Here is a 19,400-nt window from a genome sequence, read left to right as displayed (position 1 = left end):
CCTTGACAATAAACAGAAACCGACCTCAACGATTTGACTGTACATTTCCGTGTATAAATTCACCGAACCGCTTAGACTATTCAATTAAATTAGATAAATATTCCAATCAAAAAATATGTCATAATGTTTAAACTATTATTATTACTCTAATAATTTTAGAAGGAAAACTATTTTGTAAATCTAAATTATAAACAATAAAAACATATTTAAAGTTTCTTATCAATAAAGTAAAGGAGAATATAATTATGAAAAGTAAGAATTTCAGTAATTACATCTTATAAGGAATTTCATGAAAATAAGCTTTGATCCAATCACATTGGTAGCCACATGTTAAGAGCTTTTCCTTTTATTTATCTTTAGCAAAAGGTAAATTTAAAAGAAAGAAGATAAGGATATCTATCTTCAAAACTATTCCTAAATAAAGCATACCCAACGAATAATTATTATTTCCCCTCTTTCAAAGTTTTGCTAAACTTCAAAATTAATTTTTCAATCTCATTATTTAATTAAGATTTCAAAATTTTACTACTCTATCTTTTTATAATAGTTTAAAATATTAATATTTATAATAACTTTATTTTAGTGCTTTATTGAAAATTGTCAATAAAATATAAAAATAAGAATCATTTAAACATACCGAACCATGACATCATAAAAATAAAAATAAAAGTTCAATAAGAAAGAAAAAAATGTCAGCTCAACCGACTCCATGGACTTTCAAGACGAATCTTAGAATGTCATAATAATGACGTTATGGATTATATGCATCGGTCGAATATTGTCACTGAAAATAAAACAATTTTTTTCAAGTCAAATAGTTCACTAAAAGATAATAGGGATCTTAACCTAACAATTCGGACCCATCATATTTGTTGCAACAATTCATACTTTCCAATAACTACTAAAACACTGATATATCATCCACTAAATTTCAGTCATGCTCCAAAGAAAAACTCCAAATACTTGTCACCCCCGACAATATAAAAAAGGTGAGATGATGATTCAATCTTCATAAGGCACATCTGACAATGACTAATCATAATACAACATTTTTTATACACACGTCGTTCGTCAAAATTCGAAACAAGATTTCAAAAAGAATCTTGAATTCACACAACTTTTTTTAGCGGTAATTAAATAGAGACAACTCAACACACAAACTATAACAATATTTCACATAAAAACAATCAATGTCGTAGTAATTGCATAACATTACGTGTATATGGGGTTGGTGTAACCTCCTTACTCTAATTCTAAAAAAGATGCATTTATAAATTACCTCAAAATTTTAACTTTATATATTAAAGTAACACTAAACCGTTTAACATAACCAATCATGATAGTAAAATAATATTTCTCAAACAAAAACATTTCTTATTAAAATCAGATATTTTAAATTTTCATTTATAATTTGATTCTCTTATGCTACTAGTATTTATTCATGGTTTTGAATTTATTTTTTTAATGTAAAAACATGTTACATCTACTTCAACTTAATAGTCTGAGTGAAAATCGAATTATAATTTTGACATTTTAAAAATTACTTTTATCACTTTAAATATTTTAGTAAGGTGAGTATTATTTTAAATAAATTATTTAAAAAAAATCAAATAACTCATAATTTCATCTTAAATTCCTTATCTCATATAACTCTTTTTTTTTATACATATTTAAATAATTGAATTTTAATATTATTAATTAGTAGAGGAGATTAATTTAATAAAAAATAAAAGAGATATTGTTAATAAAAGATAAACAAACATGTGGACAACATTAAAATAGGTAAATAAAAAGAGTGAATTTTACTCTTTGGATAAGAGAGTTAAGATTCATTAATGGTGATTTCTTTGCCATTAAACTTGCCTAAACCCTTTGCTAATTCATCCTATAAATGTCTCACCTTTATCATCTATCCTTCTCTCTCTCGACTTCAAAGGCTCCTACTCATAGGGTCGCATTGGCACTGCAGCAGGCGCATCTGTCATGGCAAACAATCATTTCAGCACCCACAACGGCGACGCCGACCCACTCAAGCCGGCGTTTCCAAACTCGTCGGCGATGAAGCAGAGGAAAAAGCCGGCGACCTTCTCCCGAGCCAGCTCCGACGTCGATGACATAATCAACCTCTTGCACGGCTCCGATCCAGTCAGAGTCGAGCTCAATCGTCTCGAGAATGAAGTTCGAGGTCTTAATTGTCCTCCCCATTTCCAATCTCTGTCATTTCTATAGAAATCAGACGCCTTTTTATATATTTATTTGATTTTCATTACCCTGATAATGAAATTTACCCTAAATGACTAGATTTCCATATTTGCAGATAAGGATAGGGAATTGGGAGATGCTCATGCTGAAATCAAGTCACTCAAGTACTATGAACGATTGAAAGAGAAAGCAGTTGAAGAAGTATGTTGTTGTTTAAGTTATCAAGTTGAAGAGAATCCAGAGATCAAGAAGTATGTTGATTATTAACTATCTTTAATGAACATGTAGTTAACAGATGAGCTAAAGAAAGTGGATGAGAAACTGAAGGCAACTGGACTCCTCTTAGAAAGCAAAGTATGGTATTTCTATATACAATAAATGGCCTATACATCTCTGCTTTATTTCATCTGAAAGTGATGTCTATTAAATATGTTTAGAATCTAGAGATTAAGAAGATAAACGACGAGAAGAAGGCTGCTCTAGCTGCTCAATTTGCAGCAGAGGCAACACTAAGAAGAGTTCATGCTGCTCAGAAAGATGATGAAATGCCCCCAATTGAAGCCATTATCACTCCACTTGAGGCAGAGCTGAAGCTGACACGCTTGGAGGTAAGTAATCGCCTTCATTGTCTTTATCCCTTTTTTTCTAATTAAATTTGTTCATGTTTCTGATGTGTAACAGCATTTTTGTGGGGGTTTCATAGGTAGCGAAGTTGCAGGATGACAACAGAGCATTGGATCGTCTCACCAAATCTAAGGAGGCTGCTCTACTTGAAGCTGAGAGAACTGTTCAGATGGCATTGACAAAAGCAGCTTTGGTTGATGATCTGCAGAATAAAAACCAAGACCTCATGAAACAAATCGAAATATGCCAGGTTTTTTGTTTCTCTTACATTAGTTTCTCCTTTGTATGAATCTTAGCATTATCTAGACATGTTTTTATAATATATATACTCAGGAGGAAAACAGAATATTAGACAAAATGCATCGCCAGAAAGTCGCGGAAGTTGAAAAGCTTACTCAAACTGTTCGTGAGCTCGAGGAGGCAGTTTTAGCTGGTGGGGCTGCTGCTAATGCTGTGCGCGACTACCAGAGAAAATTTCAAGAAATGAATGTAGATATATTATTTTATACTTTTATTTTTTATTTTTTTGATTATTAGTGCTTTGAAATTCTTGTGCTTTCTCGTTGTTTGTTTAGGAGGAGAAAAGAATAATGGACAGAGAGCTTGCTCGGGCAAAAGTAAACGCGAATCGGGTTGCAACTGTAGTTGCAAACGAATGGAAAGATGGGAACGATAAAGTGATGCCTGTGAGGCAATGGCTGGAAGAAAGAAGATTCTTTCAGGTTTGTCTTGTAACCATAGTAAGATTAATAAGTTTGTAATTTGATTCTTATTTTCAGTGTAAAATTAGGTCTTGTGGGGCTGTTGGGGCTAAAAAGTAGGCATGCTGTAATCTGTAGGGAGAAATGCAACAACTTCGTGATAAACTAGCAGTAGCTGATCGCACAGCAAAGGCTGAAGCGCAATTAAAAGTAAGTATTAGCATATAGTCCTATCTTTAATTGCAAACAAAATGCCATTTGTCTTAATCATGCTTCAATTTGACGAATTCCCAGGAAAAATACTTGCTCCGCTTTAAAGTTTTGGAAGAAAAGCTTAAAACACCATTTAATGGTGTTTCCCGTGGCCCCCCCACCATTGAACGAAGAAGCGTAAGCAATGGCCGAGCTCGTCGCCAGTCCATTGGTGGAGTTGAAACCTTGTCCAGACCGATAACCAACAGTTACTTATTGAAAAGATCAAATTCTGCCTACGCAGCTGCTAAAGCAATGAAGGGGAAAGATGAGTGCGAGAGCAGTGAAAATAATGGGATGGGAAGAACGGAAGCTGAAGAAGTAGATAGCGTTTCTGGAATTTTATACGATATGTTGCAGAAAGAGGTTGTGATGTTGCGGAAAGCTTGTCATGAGAAAGATCAGAGCCTTAAGGACAAAGATGATGCTATCGAGGTCTTGCTCTATCTATATATATATAACTTTTTGTTCCAAATTATGCATCTAAAATTTTAGTTATGTGCAGATGCTGGCTAAGAAGGTTGAGACACTAAATAAAGCTATGGAAGTGGAGGGGAGAAAGACTAGGAGGGATTTGGCTGCAATGGAAAAGGAGATAACTGCAATGCGTAAAGAGGAGCAAGATCCAAGGACACGGCGAACTGGGGCAATTCGGGGCCAACAATTTGGCACTCAGTCGCCTTTTGTAAGAAGGTGAAGAAGATGTTAAAGGAATCACCAATATATTCTCTTTCTTAATATGAATTGGCTGCTGATATATAGTTAGTTTGTTTGTTTTCTTCAGGAACATATGAAATATGCAGCAAAGAGAAGAATATACAGTGAAAGCTCATATGTGAAAGCATATATAAAGTATGTAGGGATTTATATATATCCTTTACCCCTCTCTTCTTCTTCTTCAACTTTTTAAAGCTATTTATGGTTATCTGATGGGTGGTGTTCTTGGTTTGATGTTTGTTGTATATTTTTTGTATTGATAATGTGACAAGGCATTCTATTTATATTTTGATGTGATCTTACTTGAGTGCTGTAAAAAGGGTGGAAGTGTTTAGGCCTTAACTGGAATTTTGGCTGCCATTGGCGATAAAATTGTTCTCGCGTTTAAGGTTCCTGAACAACCACATTTTTGTATTGGTTTCCAAAAATAATTGACGATTTTCAGTTAAATCATTATTATACAAAAGTGTGAATAAAACCATTTGTCTTAGCTAGCAAATATATATATTTATGTTATGAAAACAAATAAAATACAAATTTTATATTTATTGTGGATATTTTATAAACATGAATGTGAAATAAAATTATTTGACTTTACTCAACCACTGACAAATTAGGAAAAATCACCCAAAACAGTTTGATTTTGATTCAGATCATCTCTAGATAAACAGATTGAAATTGTCATTCTTAGTTGCAATAGTGAGAAATGATTACAAGAAAGTAAAAAAAATTGACAACAGAGAAGATGATGCTTTTAGTCAAAGTACAACATTGGTAGATAATGGAGGGAAGATGATCTTCCTACAACAATTTTGTAATCTTCTAATGGGAGAAGAGATCGAGTTTTCAATCGATAAGTGTAAAAAGATTCATTTAGAAGAGAGATTTGCCCTGTAGAGTGTAGAGATTAATTTACCAAGTCAACAGGCTTCTTTGAGAATAACTCTCTATAACAAAAGTGTGTTTTAAAATGAAACCACTATCTATAATAATGTTGAGTAGGGTAGTACATTTCCAAGCATTATGTGTCCAATGACACAAAAGTTCTATAAAAGGTAAAAACAGCATTTCAATGACAATAACTACATTAGCATAAGTTTTATAAAACAAAACCCCAAAGATGATCTTGATCCTCAGAGGCCAAGGCCAACTGTGCGTCCATCTCTGCGTCGAAGTCCAGCAGTGTACTGCTTCTCCAAGTCCAGCTGCAGTTGTTCCTCCCTCTGCTTGTCGGCAGCTTGATCTTGATGACCCTGATCTGTCTTCTTCTGCTCTCCCTTTACACCCTACAATAATGGGCCATATGCACCAAGCCAACCTCAGACTCTAAAAACTGTGTTAGTCCATCAGAATTAACTACTCTTGTGAAAATTAAATAAATTCTTTTCACTAAAAATTAAAACCCATTTCTTTCAGAGGGATGGAGGAGTTTACCATGAGCTTTTTAAATTTCTCTTCTCGCTCACGGTCATTAAACAGAGATGAATCCCATCTATTATTACCAGGCTGCTGCAAAATATTCACAGGATTGAACAAAAAACACACTACTAATCTTAGTTTGAGAATATCACTTCATCTCTAATTGTCATACCTCTTCTGAAACAGTATTCTTTTTATTCCCCCATAGTAGCTTTTTCTTCTGATCAGCAGTCATGAAGCCAGTGCCGATAAGGTTCCTGTTAACTGTTTTATATTTTGATTTATAAAACAACAAAAGTCATGATGAACCAAATTTAATAAAGCATTAAGATTGTGAAATTGGGTCTTTGTTTACAGCATACCTGACTCTGCTACTTTCATTGCAGCAACCTTTGCTGCGTCTATATCATCAGAAGTTAGAGCTGGCTGTGTGGTCATCTTACTAACAACAACCTCCCCGCTTTGCTTCAAACTCGAGGACTGCCCTCCACCAGCTACAAAGGTAGTAAGGTAAGTGTTTAAGAAACAAAAACAAGGGAAATAAAAATGCAATTCAATCTTGTTTGTTCTTCTGTTGCAGTTGTACCTTTCTCAAAACCGAGGAACTTAGCTTTTTTGGAAGGAGATTCCGAGTTTACTAAATGTTCTCCTTGGTCTTTGGTCCTACCCATTCCCAAATTCTCACTATCCTTCTTCTTTTCCTCTTTGTTATTCTTCTCATCATTCATTTCTTCATAGACAACTTTGGAAACTTCTTTTGATTGATGGCCATCAGTGTTCTTCTGTGAGCTTGTTTCACTTCTATGTCCCCTTGATTCTTCATGAAGATGCGAATGATTGTTTTTCCGATCACCCGAATTCCTCAAGTAGTCCTTCCTTGCATCGCGATTATCAGATCCAGTTCTATGAGAGGCGGAATCCTTGTACTTGTTGTGTTCAGTAGACAAAGTTTCCTTCTCTCTATTATCTCTGCTGCTTCTATGTCCAGAGTAGTTTCTATCCTTATTACCCAAATGGTCTCTAGATCTATACTGATCATTTTCTTGCCTTGTCCGATCAGAATAAGACTTGTGTCTATCATGGTCATCATGCCTGCGATAATCACCACGAGAACTCCTTGAAGATTTATATGAATCACTGTTTCGTCCAACGTGAGTCCTGTCCATATCTCTCCCATCAGCTTTCCTCCTACGAGAGTCAGAATCTTTTGACAAATCTTCCTTGGAAATCATTGGGCTAGAGCTACGATCATGTCTCGGGCTCCCTAAATCCAAAATATTCGATCAAAAGGTCTATAATTTCACAGGAAAACAGACAAAAATGCCTAAACCAAAGATTTTCCAGTAAAGTTTCAACAGGGGAGCCAGCATAAACAAAACCCAAATGCGAAATGATATAGAATTATTCGAATTGAATAGAGAGAAAGGTAACTAATACCATCTGAGGAAGAGGAGCCGGTAGATGGAGAGCGGCGCCTATACTTTCGGTTGGTTGCATCATTTGAAGGCTTACGAAACCCAGCCTTCGTATCACCACCAGTAGCCAGAGAGTCCATGATTCCTATTCAAATTTGGATGAGAAAGGAATTAGGGTTGCGAGTTGATGAAATCGTAAAACCTTGATCCGTATACGGTTGTCTCTCTAGGGATTGAGCTCTCTTCAGTCCGACATATTTCCGGTTAGATCTGTCACCGGTTCAAACTTTAACGGTTCAACCATCTGAAATTATCTTTTCTTTGGGCCTCAGGCCCAGTTCGAAATATTGTTTTTTTCTTTTATCTTCTATACACATTGACTTACACTTTTTAAATATCTAGCAAGTGAGATTACATTTGATTTCAAATGAATTCACTTTTTAATCATGTTATAACTAAAACTCAATTCGAACTAATCCTAAAATTTATTATTTATTTTTTAATTTTAAATATATATAATTTTATTATTTATTTTTTAATTTTAAATATATATAATTTTATTTGTTCAATTGTAACGCAACCAATTAATTATAATTTAATATTACTCAATAAAGATTTTTTATTTTTTATTTTTTTAAAGATATTTAATATTAAAATATTTTAGTGAAAATAATTTGATCAAAAAAATAATAATATAATCAATTACATTACTAAACTTATTAACTAAAATATTCCTTTTTTATTTTAAAAAAATATTTTATCATTATTTATTAATAATATTTAATTTTATTTATAAAAAAATCAAAATTACTATCAACCAATAATTTTTTTAATAAATCAAGTTTTTTAAAATGCAAAACCAAACAATCTTAAACTTTATTCTTTTTTAATTTTTAAAATAACCTAAACAAAATCACTTTTTTAATCACATCACTTCTCTACAATCACATCACTCATTTCAAATACTAAAATACTCTTTATTTTAAATTATTATTTATTATTTTACTTATATATATCAATATTATTTAAGTCTTTTTTACCAAAAATAATCATTATCTTCTCAAAATTATCAACCATCATTCTTTTTTTCTCACTATAATTTTTTTTTAAAGACACCAATCCAATCCAAACATGACCTTAATAATAAATCATTAATATTTTGTACTTATAGAAGCGGGAGGAATACCATTTCATTATTATTTTCTCAATATATCTATATTTATATTTATTTTCTTAAAATATTTTGAGTTCTCTAAACCCAGTTATTAGCTTATTAATTAATTTAATAATTACATATTTTTTTCTATAAATTCTTTAATTTTATAAATAAAAATATATATGATAAAAATTAATAATATTTAATCAAAATAAAATTTAAATATTATATTAAAACAAAATTATATATAATTAAATAAATATTAAAATAAATTATATCAAAATAACGTACATATATTATAATTATTTAAGTTTACAAATATAATATATATAATTAAAATTAAATCTATAATCTCTTATTAGCCGATTAAGAATTTTAAATTTACTCTAAATTAAATAATTTAAATAAATATTATAAACTAATATAAAATACATATTTTATCTTTGTAATTCAATTTATTTATACAACTTTATATATAATATTTATTTATTTTTATCTTTACTTATTTTTATAAATATAATATATATAATTAAAATTAAACATACAATTTTCAACTAATTAAAAATATTTAAATATACTCTAAATTAAATAAATATTATAAAATAAAATACATTACATTATATAAACGATTTAAAATAAAATACATATTTTATTTTGGTAAGTCAATTTATTCATACAATTTTATTTTATCTTTATGCATTTTATTTTAAAGATTTATGTTATGTATAATTATTTAATTTAGTATATTTAATTTTAATTTTATATATTACGTTTATAAAATTAAATAAAAATAAAACATGAGTTATTTTTGTAACGTCCTAAAAATCAGCTTTTCTAGACTGATAATCTTCAGTTCTGACAGAGATCTAGGACCGTGGATGATGGAACTCAAGATCGAGTGGTCCGATTGATAATTCTGTAGATAAATGATTTATCAGGCAAGTACCTTTTTTTATAATGTTTTCTAAACCCACACAATACTATTTATTCATCACAATACTATTTATTCATGTATTTTATATAAACGATGCATAAGGTTTTCAAAGCATGTCCATGATTTCTAAAGAATGATTATTTTATATAAGGGTTATGGTTTCAAAGGAATTGACGGATATGGGAGGATGGCTACCAGGATGAGCTCTGGTAGTCTGAATCCAAAATATTGGCTGATTATTTATGGGACTAGAGTTTCTTGCGTGAGCTCTAGTTACTGCTGCCCAAACTAAAAGACGGTCCAAACAGGCCAAGGGCTTTTAGGGACGGACTCCTAATTGTGCCTATCCAAATACGGCTCAAACGAATTCCTTGGCTTCAGGATTAGCTCTGAAAGGTGTAGGGTCAAAATACGGCTCAAGATGTTACTGTACATGCCCAATGAAATCATATTTTCTAAACATGCCATCGATGTTTATAAACTGATTATCTTTATTTAATTGATGAACATTTTTATGCATATGTCTCCTTTTAAAAGCAAAGCATCCCAATATGTTTTAAATACTTAATTGCTTGCTGAGTCATTAGACTCACTATGCTTTTGTAGTATAGGTGTATCCAACCATAGGTTTTATGACCGGTGAAAGAAGATTTAGAGTTGAGCATGGTGCAAGAGATGTGTGTGGAAGGAGGGACTGAGACCGTACAACCGACTTTTATATCACCATTTTCAATGGTCATGTCAAAAAGGCACCCTAGCGCTTCCGCATTTATGATCGAAATCACGATGAAATATGTGAATGTAATTAGAATTTTAGGGCCTTACAATTTTAATATATGTTAAGTATTTATTTAAATATATAATTTTTTATTTTTTAAAAAATGTTAATGTATATTATAAATAAAAATATAATAAAAAACGGTACTAAATAAGTTATCGAGCTCGTAAATTCTCGATAAAAACGATTAATTTTCCGACAGACTTTGCTGTTTTTCTAAACGAATCTCAAAAAACATCATAGCCCTACTACGTAAGGCAACTTATGTAGTTGCATAGTGATAGGGCACCACCTTAATGGGGAAATTTGATGAAATAACCCTAAAGATTCCTTTAATTGCATCCGTGGTCACCACAGAATTTTTAATGCGCTGATGACCACTTTATTATTTTTGGACGAAAATACTCTCATTGTGAAACACGATGGGCCTTCACGTTTTACGAAGGGAAATGTTCTTTATATAAATACTCAATTTTTTTTTCATGTCGTTATTTTCTTTCTCTCTCTCTCTTCTCTCTCTACTCCGCGCTCTCTTTCTCGCGACGACGACAGAGCCCTAAACGAACACATCATACAGATCGATGACCAAAACCCGTTCTAATCAATTATTGTTCATTATACGTATCGATTTATGTTCTTATTTCCATTATGTTCATCTTCAAACCCTAAACCATGAAATTGTTCTTATTGATCATCTTGTTCATCTTCTTCATATTGGCTGTTCATCTTATCGATGATGATATTTGTAGATGATACTCTGAATCGGTTCCGTTTCAGGGAATTCGTGTAATCTCGTGAAGCGACACAATGGTCACGCAAAGCGGCACGGTCGTCACGCGAAGGATCATCACGTTACGCGAAGGCCCATCGCGTTATGCGAAGTGGCACGGTGGTCACGTGAAACGGCACAGTCGTCACGCGAAGCGGCACGATCGTCATCACGCGGCAGGCGTACGTGCTATGGCGGAGTTGTACTTAGATTTGTGTAAAACACCAAATTCGATTTAAATTCGATTTCTATTGTTTTTTAGCTGAATGGAAAATGATTTTCTTTGTTTTGTTTGATTAAAGAATCTGTCATCTGCTCATATTCAGACTTATTTGTCTGTCTTGCCTTATCAGTTAAATTCCTAACTATGGTTGAGACTTTTGCTAGGGTTACTTAGTATTTAAGGGCTTTAATTTGGATAGGTTTAGGGTTATGTTGAATATTATGAACAAACATTGTATCTTCAACTCTATCAATCTTTTCTCTACTATATTTTCATCTCAATCTATAGGTGTAAATCTCAATCAATTTGTGATTAATTTCAAATAAACTCGTTTTCGAATAAGAATCTATAACTTACCGTAATTGAGGTTGTTTGAAACAACAAAGCCTTATAAATTGCTCAAAAAATAATTGTCACAAAGAATCAAATTTAAGATAATCCAACAATTGGATAATCATACACTAAAACCAGTGAAAAAAATACAACAAAAACAAGTGTATTATTAATCACTTTAAACAATTGCCTTTCTAGGCAATCTTAGAACATCAAAAGATACGAACAACTAAAACTTTCAACAAAATTTGAGTCAGAAGGTAAAACAAAACGCCCAAGGGATGGCCCTTCGCCATAAGGGATGGCCTTTCGCGTGACGACTGTGCCGCTTCGCGTAACGCAATGGGCCTTCATGTGATGATCGTGCCATTTCGCGTGACCACCGTGTCACTTCACAAGATCACACGAATCTTCCCTAAAACGAAACCGATTCAGAGCATTATCTGCAAATATCATCATTGACAAGATGAATAACCATTATTAACAAGATAAACAAAATATGAACAAAACTAAATATGAACAAGATGAACAATAAGAACAACTTAATGGTTTAGGGTTTGAAGATGAACATAATAAAAATAAAAACATAAATCGATACGTATGATAAACAATAATGGATTAGAACATGTTTTAGTCGTCGATCTGTATGATGTGTTCGTTTAGGGTTATGTCGTCGTCGCGTGAGAGAGAGCGCGGAGTAAAGAGAGAAGAGAGAGAATGAAAATAACGAAATGAAAAAAAGTTAAGTATTTATATAAAGAACATTTCCCTTCACGAAATGTAGAGGCCCGTCGCGTTTCGCGATAAAGGTATTTTCGTCAAAAAAAAAATAAAGTGATCACCAACGCATTAAAAATTATACGGTGACCACATATGTAATTAAGGGAATCTTTAGGACATTTCGTCAAATTTCCCCTTCATGCCCCAATTTTATAATATAGTATTATTAATTATATATTATTATTTTTTTTCTTTCTTTTTCATATTAAATATATATTATATATATTATATATATAATATATATATATATATATTTATCTATTTTCGGTATTATAATATATTAATTATTTATATATTATTTTATATTATATATAAATATTAATTATATCTCACACTCTTATCTATTCTAATATTGCCATACTTTTCTAATATCATTATGTAGTCATAATTTTCTAACCTTAAACCCTACTACTGTGGTACTCATTTTTTTATTTCTATTATAAGTTTATAACATAATAATTTTCTAACCCCTAAATTCATATTATTGTTGTCATCATTTTAATTTATCTCTTTTATTAATCTTCAAATTTACAAAGATAGTAAAAATTATTTTTGAGGTAACGATGTTATTGACACACTTATTTATTTGATTTTTTCTTATTTTTATGTTTATCTTTTTAATATTTCATCATTTTAAAATATCTATCATTATATATTTCTTATTATAGAGACATAAGACCATATATCACCAATATTATCAAATCATGCTTTAAAATTACGAAAAACATATCACCCGACCCTATCACAAAGTTTTTTATTCTTTTTTCAAAGTTTAGATCTAGTTAAATAATTTACTTAATGTTAGAACCGGTCCAGGGTAAGGCTACCTATGAGAAGTTTTTCTAAATTAAAGTTGATAAAAAGTTACTTACGAAGTACAATGTTACAAGAAATATTAAATGGATTAGCGATGATATCATAAAATATTTGTCTCAAAAAATTCAAATACTATTTTTATAGTCGTTAATTATTCTCTTGTATCTTTTTTCACTTTGAACTTATTCTATTAATATTTTTTGATATATATTATAATGAAATGTTTTATATATGAGATATTGTTGTTATTTATTTAATTAGGATATATATTTTGTTAATTATAAAATTTAAAATTAATAATTCTAAAAAAAGTTAAAAAAAAATAAATTATTTATAATTTTAGGGGACACAAAATTAAAATTTGCATTGGGCCGACCATGAATAATAACATTATTAATGATACGTATCGGACGACTACGATCAATTGAAAGTTCGACGATTTCTCTCAAACCAGCTGATAGTTCACCAAAAAATAGTTTCGATGATAACCCAAATATGTAAGTCTGTCATACCAGTCATATCAATCAAAATTTCAGCAACTATCCAAAGACTCGGACATCACTCAATAAGTTCTAGTAGTACTCCACAAAAGATTCCAAATATTAGACACTCTTCGACAATACAAAAATAAGTGAGTTGTCGATTCAATCTCTTCGTGACACATACGACTAATCATAATATAACATTTTTTCATGCACATATGATCATCCGTAAGAATTTTACCGTGAATAACGCTCAATCCAAAGAACGAGATTTTAGGTGGAATCTTTCACCCTAAAATATTTTCCAACACAAATATTTTATTTTAATTATTTATCTAATTATTATTAATTTTAATTATATATTTATAAAATTAAGTAATTAATTAGTAAGTTAATAATGGATTTGGAGAGATGTGAATATTTTAGAAAAAGGAATAAAAAAATAGATATAGAAAAAAAATGAACAAAAGTAAGTATACAGAAAAGATCTAAAGTTGGAGCTCAAGTCAATTCAAACAACCCAGCTAAATCTCATCAATAAAGCTTTCGAAATGGTTTATTGTTTGGATGCATAATGAATGGGTGATTTACCCGTTTTCAAACAAGACCATTGACTTACATTTGTTTAAAATCTAGTAAGTGAGATTACATTTGATTTTTTTTGTAAAGAACTTTCCCACAAAAAAAATAAAGTGTATTTAAACTTACTCTCACATATATATATATATGGTCTACTTACCCTAAAAACATCCACTTTTAAAGATCTACAAAATATTCAATTTTCATGATAATCTAATATCATGCTATGTTTGATTAGATTAAAAACAATAGCCTTAAGAAAGATCTACAAAATGTTCAATTTTCATAATAATCTAATGTCAGATAATGTCCAGTTATGCCAAATACAATCACTTTGAAAAAGATCAATATATTCAATTTTCATGATAATGTGATGTCAGACAATATCTAATTAGGTTTAAAGAATCATCCTCAAAATATCTACAAAATGTCTGAATTTTCATAATAATTTGACGTAAGTACGACACAATTTAAGGGAAGAATGTCAATTTTATTATCGAACTAAAACGAAATATTTACGTATATTATCGAACTAATTTTTGTTCGTTCATATTACTGTAGTTGAGCTAAATGTTCATCTATATCACTAGTTAACAAAAATATTTAGTATGTTAAAATATTAGTTCGGTGATATACGTGAATATTTCGTTTTAGTTCGATGATAAAATTGGCCTTCTTCCCATAATTTAAGTATCTTAATTCATTCTCATAAATGTATTGAAGGTGACCTAATTTAAGCATCTTAATCCATTCTCATAAATGCATTCATGGTTTCTTATTTATATATAACCTGGTTTAGATTCTTAAACATAAGTTTCTTACTATGACAATCCCCTTCAAAGATCTACAAAAATATAATTTTCATAATAATCTAATATGAAGCCATGTCTGATTATGCTAAAAACAATTGACTTAAAAATCTTTACAAAAAGTTCAATTTTCATGAACATAAGGTTTTTTTGGACTTTTATATTGTACAGAAATATGTTGTTTCAAATATGATATATGTATTCTATCATATTAAATCTACGAGTCTCCCAAAGATGAATCGAAATCATTCAAAGCCAACTATAACTACTAGTTTTAGGTATACAAAGGAATTTCATGACAAACAAAACAAAACAAAAAACCCTAATTTCCATATAAACATTCCATTTCCATCTTTATATAATAAATACAATAAATTATCAATTATCAGTTACATCAAACATTGAACAAGACTAAAGGAGAAACAACACTATTCTCGGAGCAGGATTTTTTGGGGGAGTCGCTAGGTTTCCTAAACCGATAGGGAGATATTTGTGTCATTCAACTTTCAATGACAACGGTTGGATTTGAGTTGTTCAAACCTTCTGGAAGGGCCGTGCAGAAAGGCCATGGAGCAGTCTAACAAATCCCAAAAAACTTAACTTCCCATCTGAGTGTCGTATCCAGTCCTTGAGAACTACATGAATTGGAACCGAAGGGCTAAGCCCAAGCTCCTGCAGAAAAAACAAAACAAAACAAAACAAAAGTAAACAACGTTTGCACCTCATGATGATACATACATAGTGCACATTTATGATACATACAGAAGCAAGTTCTTCTATCATAATTGATCTGTTCCCATTCTTCTCGAAAAGCTCATACGCATGTTGTGCATGTTGCTCCCATGTTTCCAATCCTTCGAGCTGATAAACGCTTATAGCAGCCGCACAAAACTCCTCCAAATCAATCTTTCTATACTGAAGATTACTCACCTGCAATATTTAAAATCACTCAAAAAAACATGACTGATTAACCTAATAATGCACAATCCAAATAGGGATGCTTAATTACCGATGCTGCATAATCTAAAACCCGTGAATCCTTCATGGCATCGGTTGCATACTTCATCCCAGCCTGGTTAGTTTAATGTAATCAGCATAAACCTTAGAAAAAATGACGGTAAAAGAGACTTGTCTGGTTGGCTAACCGTTCTGAAGTTTTGCATGGAAATAAAACCACTCTTGTTTGGACCTAACAGAGTGAACTGTTCTCGTAAATAAGCCAACTGAGGTATCGTTAATGTCTTCGCAAGTGCCTGTTAGCAAATGAATGTCAATCAATAATCAATATGTAAGTAGTCGATAATTGATATCCACCATAATATTAACTCATACATACCCCTAAAGCTGTTTTTCTTAGAGAAGATGAACAAATGTAGGCTTTAACGAGCTTATACACAATCATATCCAATGGAATCTTCACCTCTTGACGATTTGCTAGCCATGGATGACCTGAATAGAACGCGAAAATAATAGAATATGTGAATCTTTAAATAAATGTTGGTAAAAAGTTGGCCAACTAAACTTACATAGAGCTTGTGCTGCTGTTAGTCTCTTTCGATAGTCCTTGTTTAACAATCTTTTCACAAAGTCAACCGCTTCAAGAGACAATGTAGGCCAAGGGGCTTCATCAAAACTTGGATCAGCTTTAAGAACAGCTCGAAAGATTCCTGATTCTGATCGGGCCCAAAAGGGTCGGCTCCCACATAGAAGAATGTAAGCAATCACTCCAATACTCCACATATCTCCTTCTGTTCCGTATGATCTATGAAGCACTTCAGGTGCAACATAATACGCACTCCCCACAATATCATTTAGTCTTTCGTCTGTATAAACAATCAAACATTAGCTAACTTTCTTTCGGAAATAATAGAAGAATTTAATTTCACCTGGTTTCACATAATCAGAGAGTCCAAAATCAATGGCTTTAAGCGGGGAATTATCATCTTTGGTCGTGAACAGAAAGTTCTGAAACAAAATAAAAAAAAAAGTTAATAAGCCGAAGAAGAAGGAAAACAACAAGATGATTGACTGTCATTCAATTATACCTCGGGTTTAAGATCACGATGAACAACACCTTGAAGATGACAATAGGAAACTACACTCAAAATCTGGATTAAAACAGACTTGGCATCTTCTTCAGAGTACTTTCCACCTCTGTTGAAAGACAAAAACAAAACAAAACAAAAGACAGTAATTTATGTAAGCTATCGATCTCATCTTTGATTATAAGGATAATACAGACTACAGTACCGTGATAGTATTCTGTCTAATAACTCCCCTCCTTTGCATAACCTTAAAAAAAAAAACAAAAATCAGACAGAAGTGAGACAAAAAACATGAAGAAGAAAAGACAAAGGATTAATTGAACTTACTCCATTGCTAAATAAACATTGTCATCATCCTCATATGAATCATAGAACTGCACAAGGTTTTTATGGCCAGTTAAAGCACTAAGTATTTTCACTTCTCTTCTAACATCCTCAATAGCTATTGTAGTTGTCATCTTTGATTTTGGGATGACTTTGACTGCAACTTCATGTCCCTTTAAGCTACCTTTCTTTCCTTTAGCAGTGCAAGTGTAACCAAAATGGCCTCTCCCAATCTCTTCACCAAGTTCATAATGATTAATGAATTGTTTTGAGAATCCAAAGTTCTTGTCCAATCCGACATCACATTCACTTCCTTCAGGAATCGAGGCTTCGTTAGGTTTAACTGAACCATGCCTCCTGGCTAGTAATGCCCTTATATGCTTTGCAGGGGAAGGAGGAGGAAAAGGGCGCTTAAAGAAACGAAGAGGGGTTGAAACGCTGGAATTGGCTGGTGAATTCTTGAACCCATTTGGCAAAGGACTCGGGCTGTAGAATGAGTAATTTGGGGTTTTCCCAATTTGGTCGGTTCCGACCAGAATTTCTGGGTGTTCTGACAGGTTTTCAGGTGGTTCAATTGGCTTCCCATTACAAAGTCCCATGGAAACACAAACCCAGTTGGGAAAAGATTACTGAGAAAAGAAAGAAAGTAAATTTCAGATTATAGAATTGAGACAAATATAAGCAGCGGAAGAAAGAGGAAACCCGAGAAAGGAGAAAAATCTCACTTGATCAACAAAACAAAACAAAACAAACCCAGAAAACAGAAGCTTTAGTAGAGGAAACCCAACTGAGCACTCGTCAGATCAACAATGGCAGAAGAATATCATCAAGAATACGAATCCGATGCTCTATTAAGTGTAGAAGATTTCAGAAGAAGAAGAAGAAGAGAGAGAGATCAGATTAAAGAGCATTAAAGGAAGATGCTTGGCAGAGACTGCAAGAAAGTGAAATGAGAAGAGAAAAAGGAAGAAACCAATCACTGTTTCCTTGCCTGCCTTTTGAAGCTTTTCTTTTTCTTTTTGCTTCGAAATGTTCTTCTTTCCCTTGTTAGAAGAAGAAATGTGTTAATGTCGTTCTTCTCTTCATAGCATCATCAAATAATAATAATGGTGGTGGGGGGTTCTGTTTGGATTCTTCCAGCCTGTCCACATATAACCCATTATCAACAATCAAACAAACATCTGTTTTTTTAATTAATCTTAAATAATCCAATATTTCATCATCAATCAATTTCAACCATTTTTCAGAATAATATTTTGTTATAATAACTTTTTATGATTATCAATTAAAAGTAAAAATAATTTTTTTTTTAAATTGATATAAAAATTGTAATTTCAAAAATGAATAAAAATTGACCAAATCTGTAAATCATGCTATAATCTTTTTTTTTCTTTTATGATTTTTGACCACTTCAATACAAAACAAGGTAAGTTTCTTTGTCCTTTCTCATTTTCCATTAATAGATTTAATTAAAATAAAACTAATCTTATATTTATTTGTTTATAGTGTAAACAAATATTTTTTTAAAAGATTTATGTATATTAAAAACAAAATAAAAATCGTTTTACAAGAACGACAAATAATAACATAAAAAAATTAAATAAAATAAAAAATAAGAGAAAATGATACTCAATAAATTATTAAGCTCGTAAATCTTCAAGAAGAACGATTAACTCCCCGACATAAATGACACTAAGCCGTTTTCCAAAAAAAAAGTCTTTGACAGACTCTATTAACTTTTTGAATTAATTTTAGAAAGAGTCATAATAATAGTATTATAAATGATACGCATTTGACGACTACGAGCATTTAAAGCTCGGCGATTTTTTTCCAACTAGATAATCCATCAAAAAATAATTGGTATGATAACTCAAATATGTAGGCCAGACATAACAGCCACATCAATCCAAACTTCTCAGCAACTATCAAAAGACTCGGGCATCACCCAATGAATCTCAATAATACTCCACAAAAGACTTCAAATACTAGTCACACTCGATAATGCTGAGTTATGGAGCATACACTTATAATCAACTCTATAA

The 19,400-nt window shown here is 31.5% G+C and overlaps 3 protein-coding genes across 6 annotated transcripts; 1 reads left to right on the top strand and 2 right to left on the bottom strand.

Moving 5' to 3' along the window:
* Positions 1-1,909: 1,909 nt before the first annotated feature.
* On the top strand, positions 1,910-4,803 carry LOC124917351 (microtubule-associated protein 70-2-like). Its single transcript, XM_047457803.1, has 11 exons — positions 1,910-2,185; positions 2,318-2,403; positions 2,491-2,556; positions 2,640-2,810; positions 2,906-3,076; positions 3,160-3,315; positions 3,402-3,548; positions 3,666-3,737; positions 3,822-4,214; positions 4,285-4,472; positions 4,564-4,803. Exons 1-11 carry the CDS (start codon positions 1,984-1,986, stop codon positions 4,571-4,573), a joined length of 1,662 nt encoding a protein of 553 aa, XP_047313759.1. The 5' UTR covers positions 1,910-1,983; the 3' UTR covers positions 4,574-4,803.
* A 595-nt stretch (positions 4,804-5,398) lies between these two features.
* On the bottom strand, positions 5,399-7,593 carry LOC124917352 (arginine/serine-rich coiled-coil protein 2-like). 4 transcript variants are annotated; one of them, XM_047457805.1, is made up of 6 exons: positions 7,353-7,593; positions 6,502-7,179; positions 6,278-6,409; positions 6,088-6,179; positions 5,931-6,002; positions 5,399-5,822 (listed from the first exon to the last, which is right to left on the bottom strand). In XM_047457805.1, the coding sequence occupies exons 1-6, from the start codon at positions 7,468-7,470 to the stop codon at positions 5,409-5,411; spliced, it is 1,506 nt and encodes a 501-aa protein (XP_047313761.1). In that variant the 5' UTR covers positions 7,471-7,593; the 3' UTR covers positions 5,399-5,408. The 4 variants fall into 4 exon arrangements, with proteins under 4 accessions (XP_047313761.1, XP_047313760.1, XP_047313762.1 ...); XM_047457804.1 differs by having other exon boundaries at positions 5,931-6,005; positions 7,353-7,592; XM_047457806.1 differs by having other exon boundaries at positions 5,458-5,782; positions 5,931-6,005; positions 7,353-7,589.
* A 7,627-nt stretch (positions 7,594-15,220) lies between these two features.
* LOC124917355 (CDPK-related kinase 7-like) lies at positions 15,221-18,410 on the bottom strand. Its single transcript, XM_047457809.1, has 11 exons — positions 18,084-18,410; positions 17,362-17,987; positions 17,240-17,281; positions 17,035-17,143; positions 16,876-16,954; positions 16,516-16,812; positions 16,326-16,438; positions 16,135-16,242; positions 15,999-16,061; positions 15,752-15,919; positions 15,221-15,661 (listed from the first exon to the last, which is right to left on the bottom strand). Exons 2-11 carry the CDS (start codon positions 17,955-17,957, stop codon positions 15,524-15,526), a joined length of 1,713 nt encoding a protein of 570 aa, XP_047313765.1. The 5' UTR covers positions 17,958-17,987; positions 18,084-18,410; the 3' UTR covers positions 15,221-15,523.
* Between the last annotated feature and the right edge of the window lie 990 nt (positions 18,411-19,400).

The sequence above is a fragment of the Impatiens glandulifera genome, unplaced genomic scaffold (assembly GCF_907164915.1).
Source record: "Impatiens glandulifera unplaced genomic scaffold, dImpGla2.1, whole genome shotgun sequence".
NCBI classification, from domain to species: Eukaryota; Viridiplantae; Streptophyta; class Magnoliopsida; order Ericales; family Balsaminaceae; genus Impatiens; species Impatiens glandulifera.
Note: the sequence above shows the minus strand (reverse complement) of the source record. Positions and strands in the feature narration are given on the sequence as shown.

Excerpts from the sequence above, each read along its gene's own strand:
- LOC124917352 (XM_047457804.1), bottom strand. The coding sequence starts at position 7,470 with ATGGACTCTCTGGCTACTGGTGGTGATACGAAGGCTGGGTTTCGTAAG. Across the intron at positions 6,410-6,501 it reads GTTCCTCGGTTTTGAGAAAG|CTGGTGGAGGGCAGTCCTCG; the intron begins GTACAACTGCAA and ends CTACCTTTGTAG. Across the intron at positions 6,180-6,277 it reads AATGAAAGTAGCAGAGTCAG|TTAACAGGAACCTTATCGGC; the intron begins GTATGCTGTAAA and ends AATATAAAACAG.
- LOC124917355 (XM_047457809.1), bottom strand. The coding sequence starts at position 17,957 with ATGGGACTTTGTAATGGGAAGCCAATTGAACCACCTGAAAACCTGTCA. Across the intron at positions 16,813-16,875 it reads CTCTGATTATGTGAAACCAG|ACGAAAGACTAAATGATATT; the intron begins GTGAAATTAAAT and ends TTGTTTATACAG. Across the intron at positions 15,662-15,751 it reads TGATAGAAGAACTTGCTTCT|GAGCTTGGGCTTAGCCCTTC; the intron begins GTATGTATCATA and ends TTTTTTCTGCAG.
- LOC124917351 (XM_047457803.1), top strand. The coding sequence starts at position 1,984 with ATGGCAAACAATCATTTCAGCACCCACAACGGCGACGCCGACCCACTC. Across the intron at positions 3,077-3,159 it reads AACAAATCGAAATATGCCAG|GAGGAAAACAGAATATTAGA; the intron begins GTTTTTTGTTTC and ends ATATATACTCAG. Across the intron at positions 3,549-3,665 it reads AAGAAAGAAGATTCTTTCAG|GGAGAAATGCAACAACTTCG; the intron begins GTTTGTCTTGTA and ends TGTAATCTGTAG.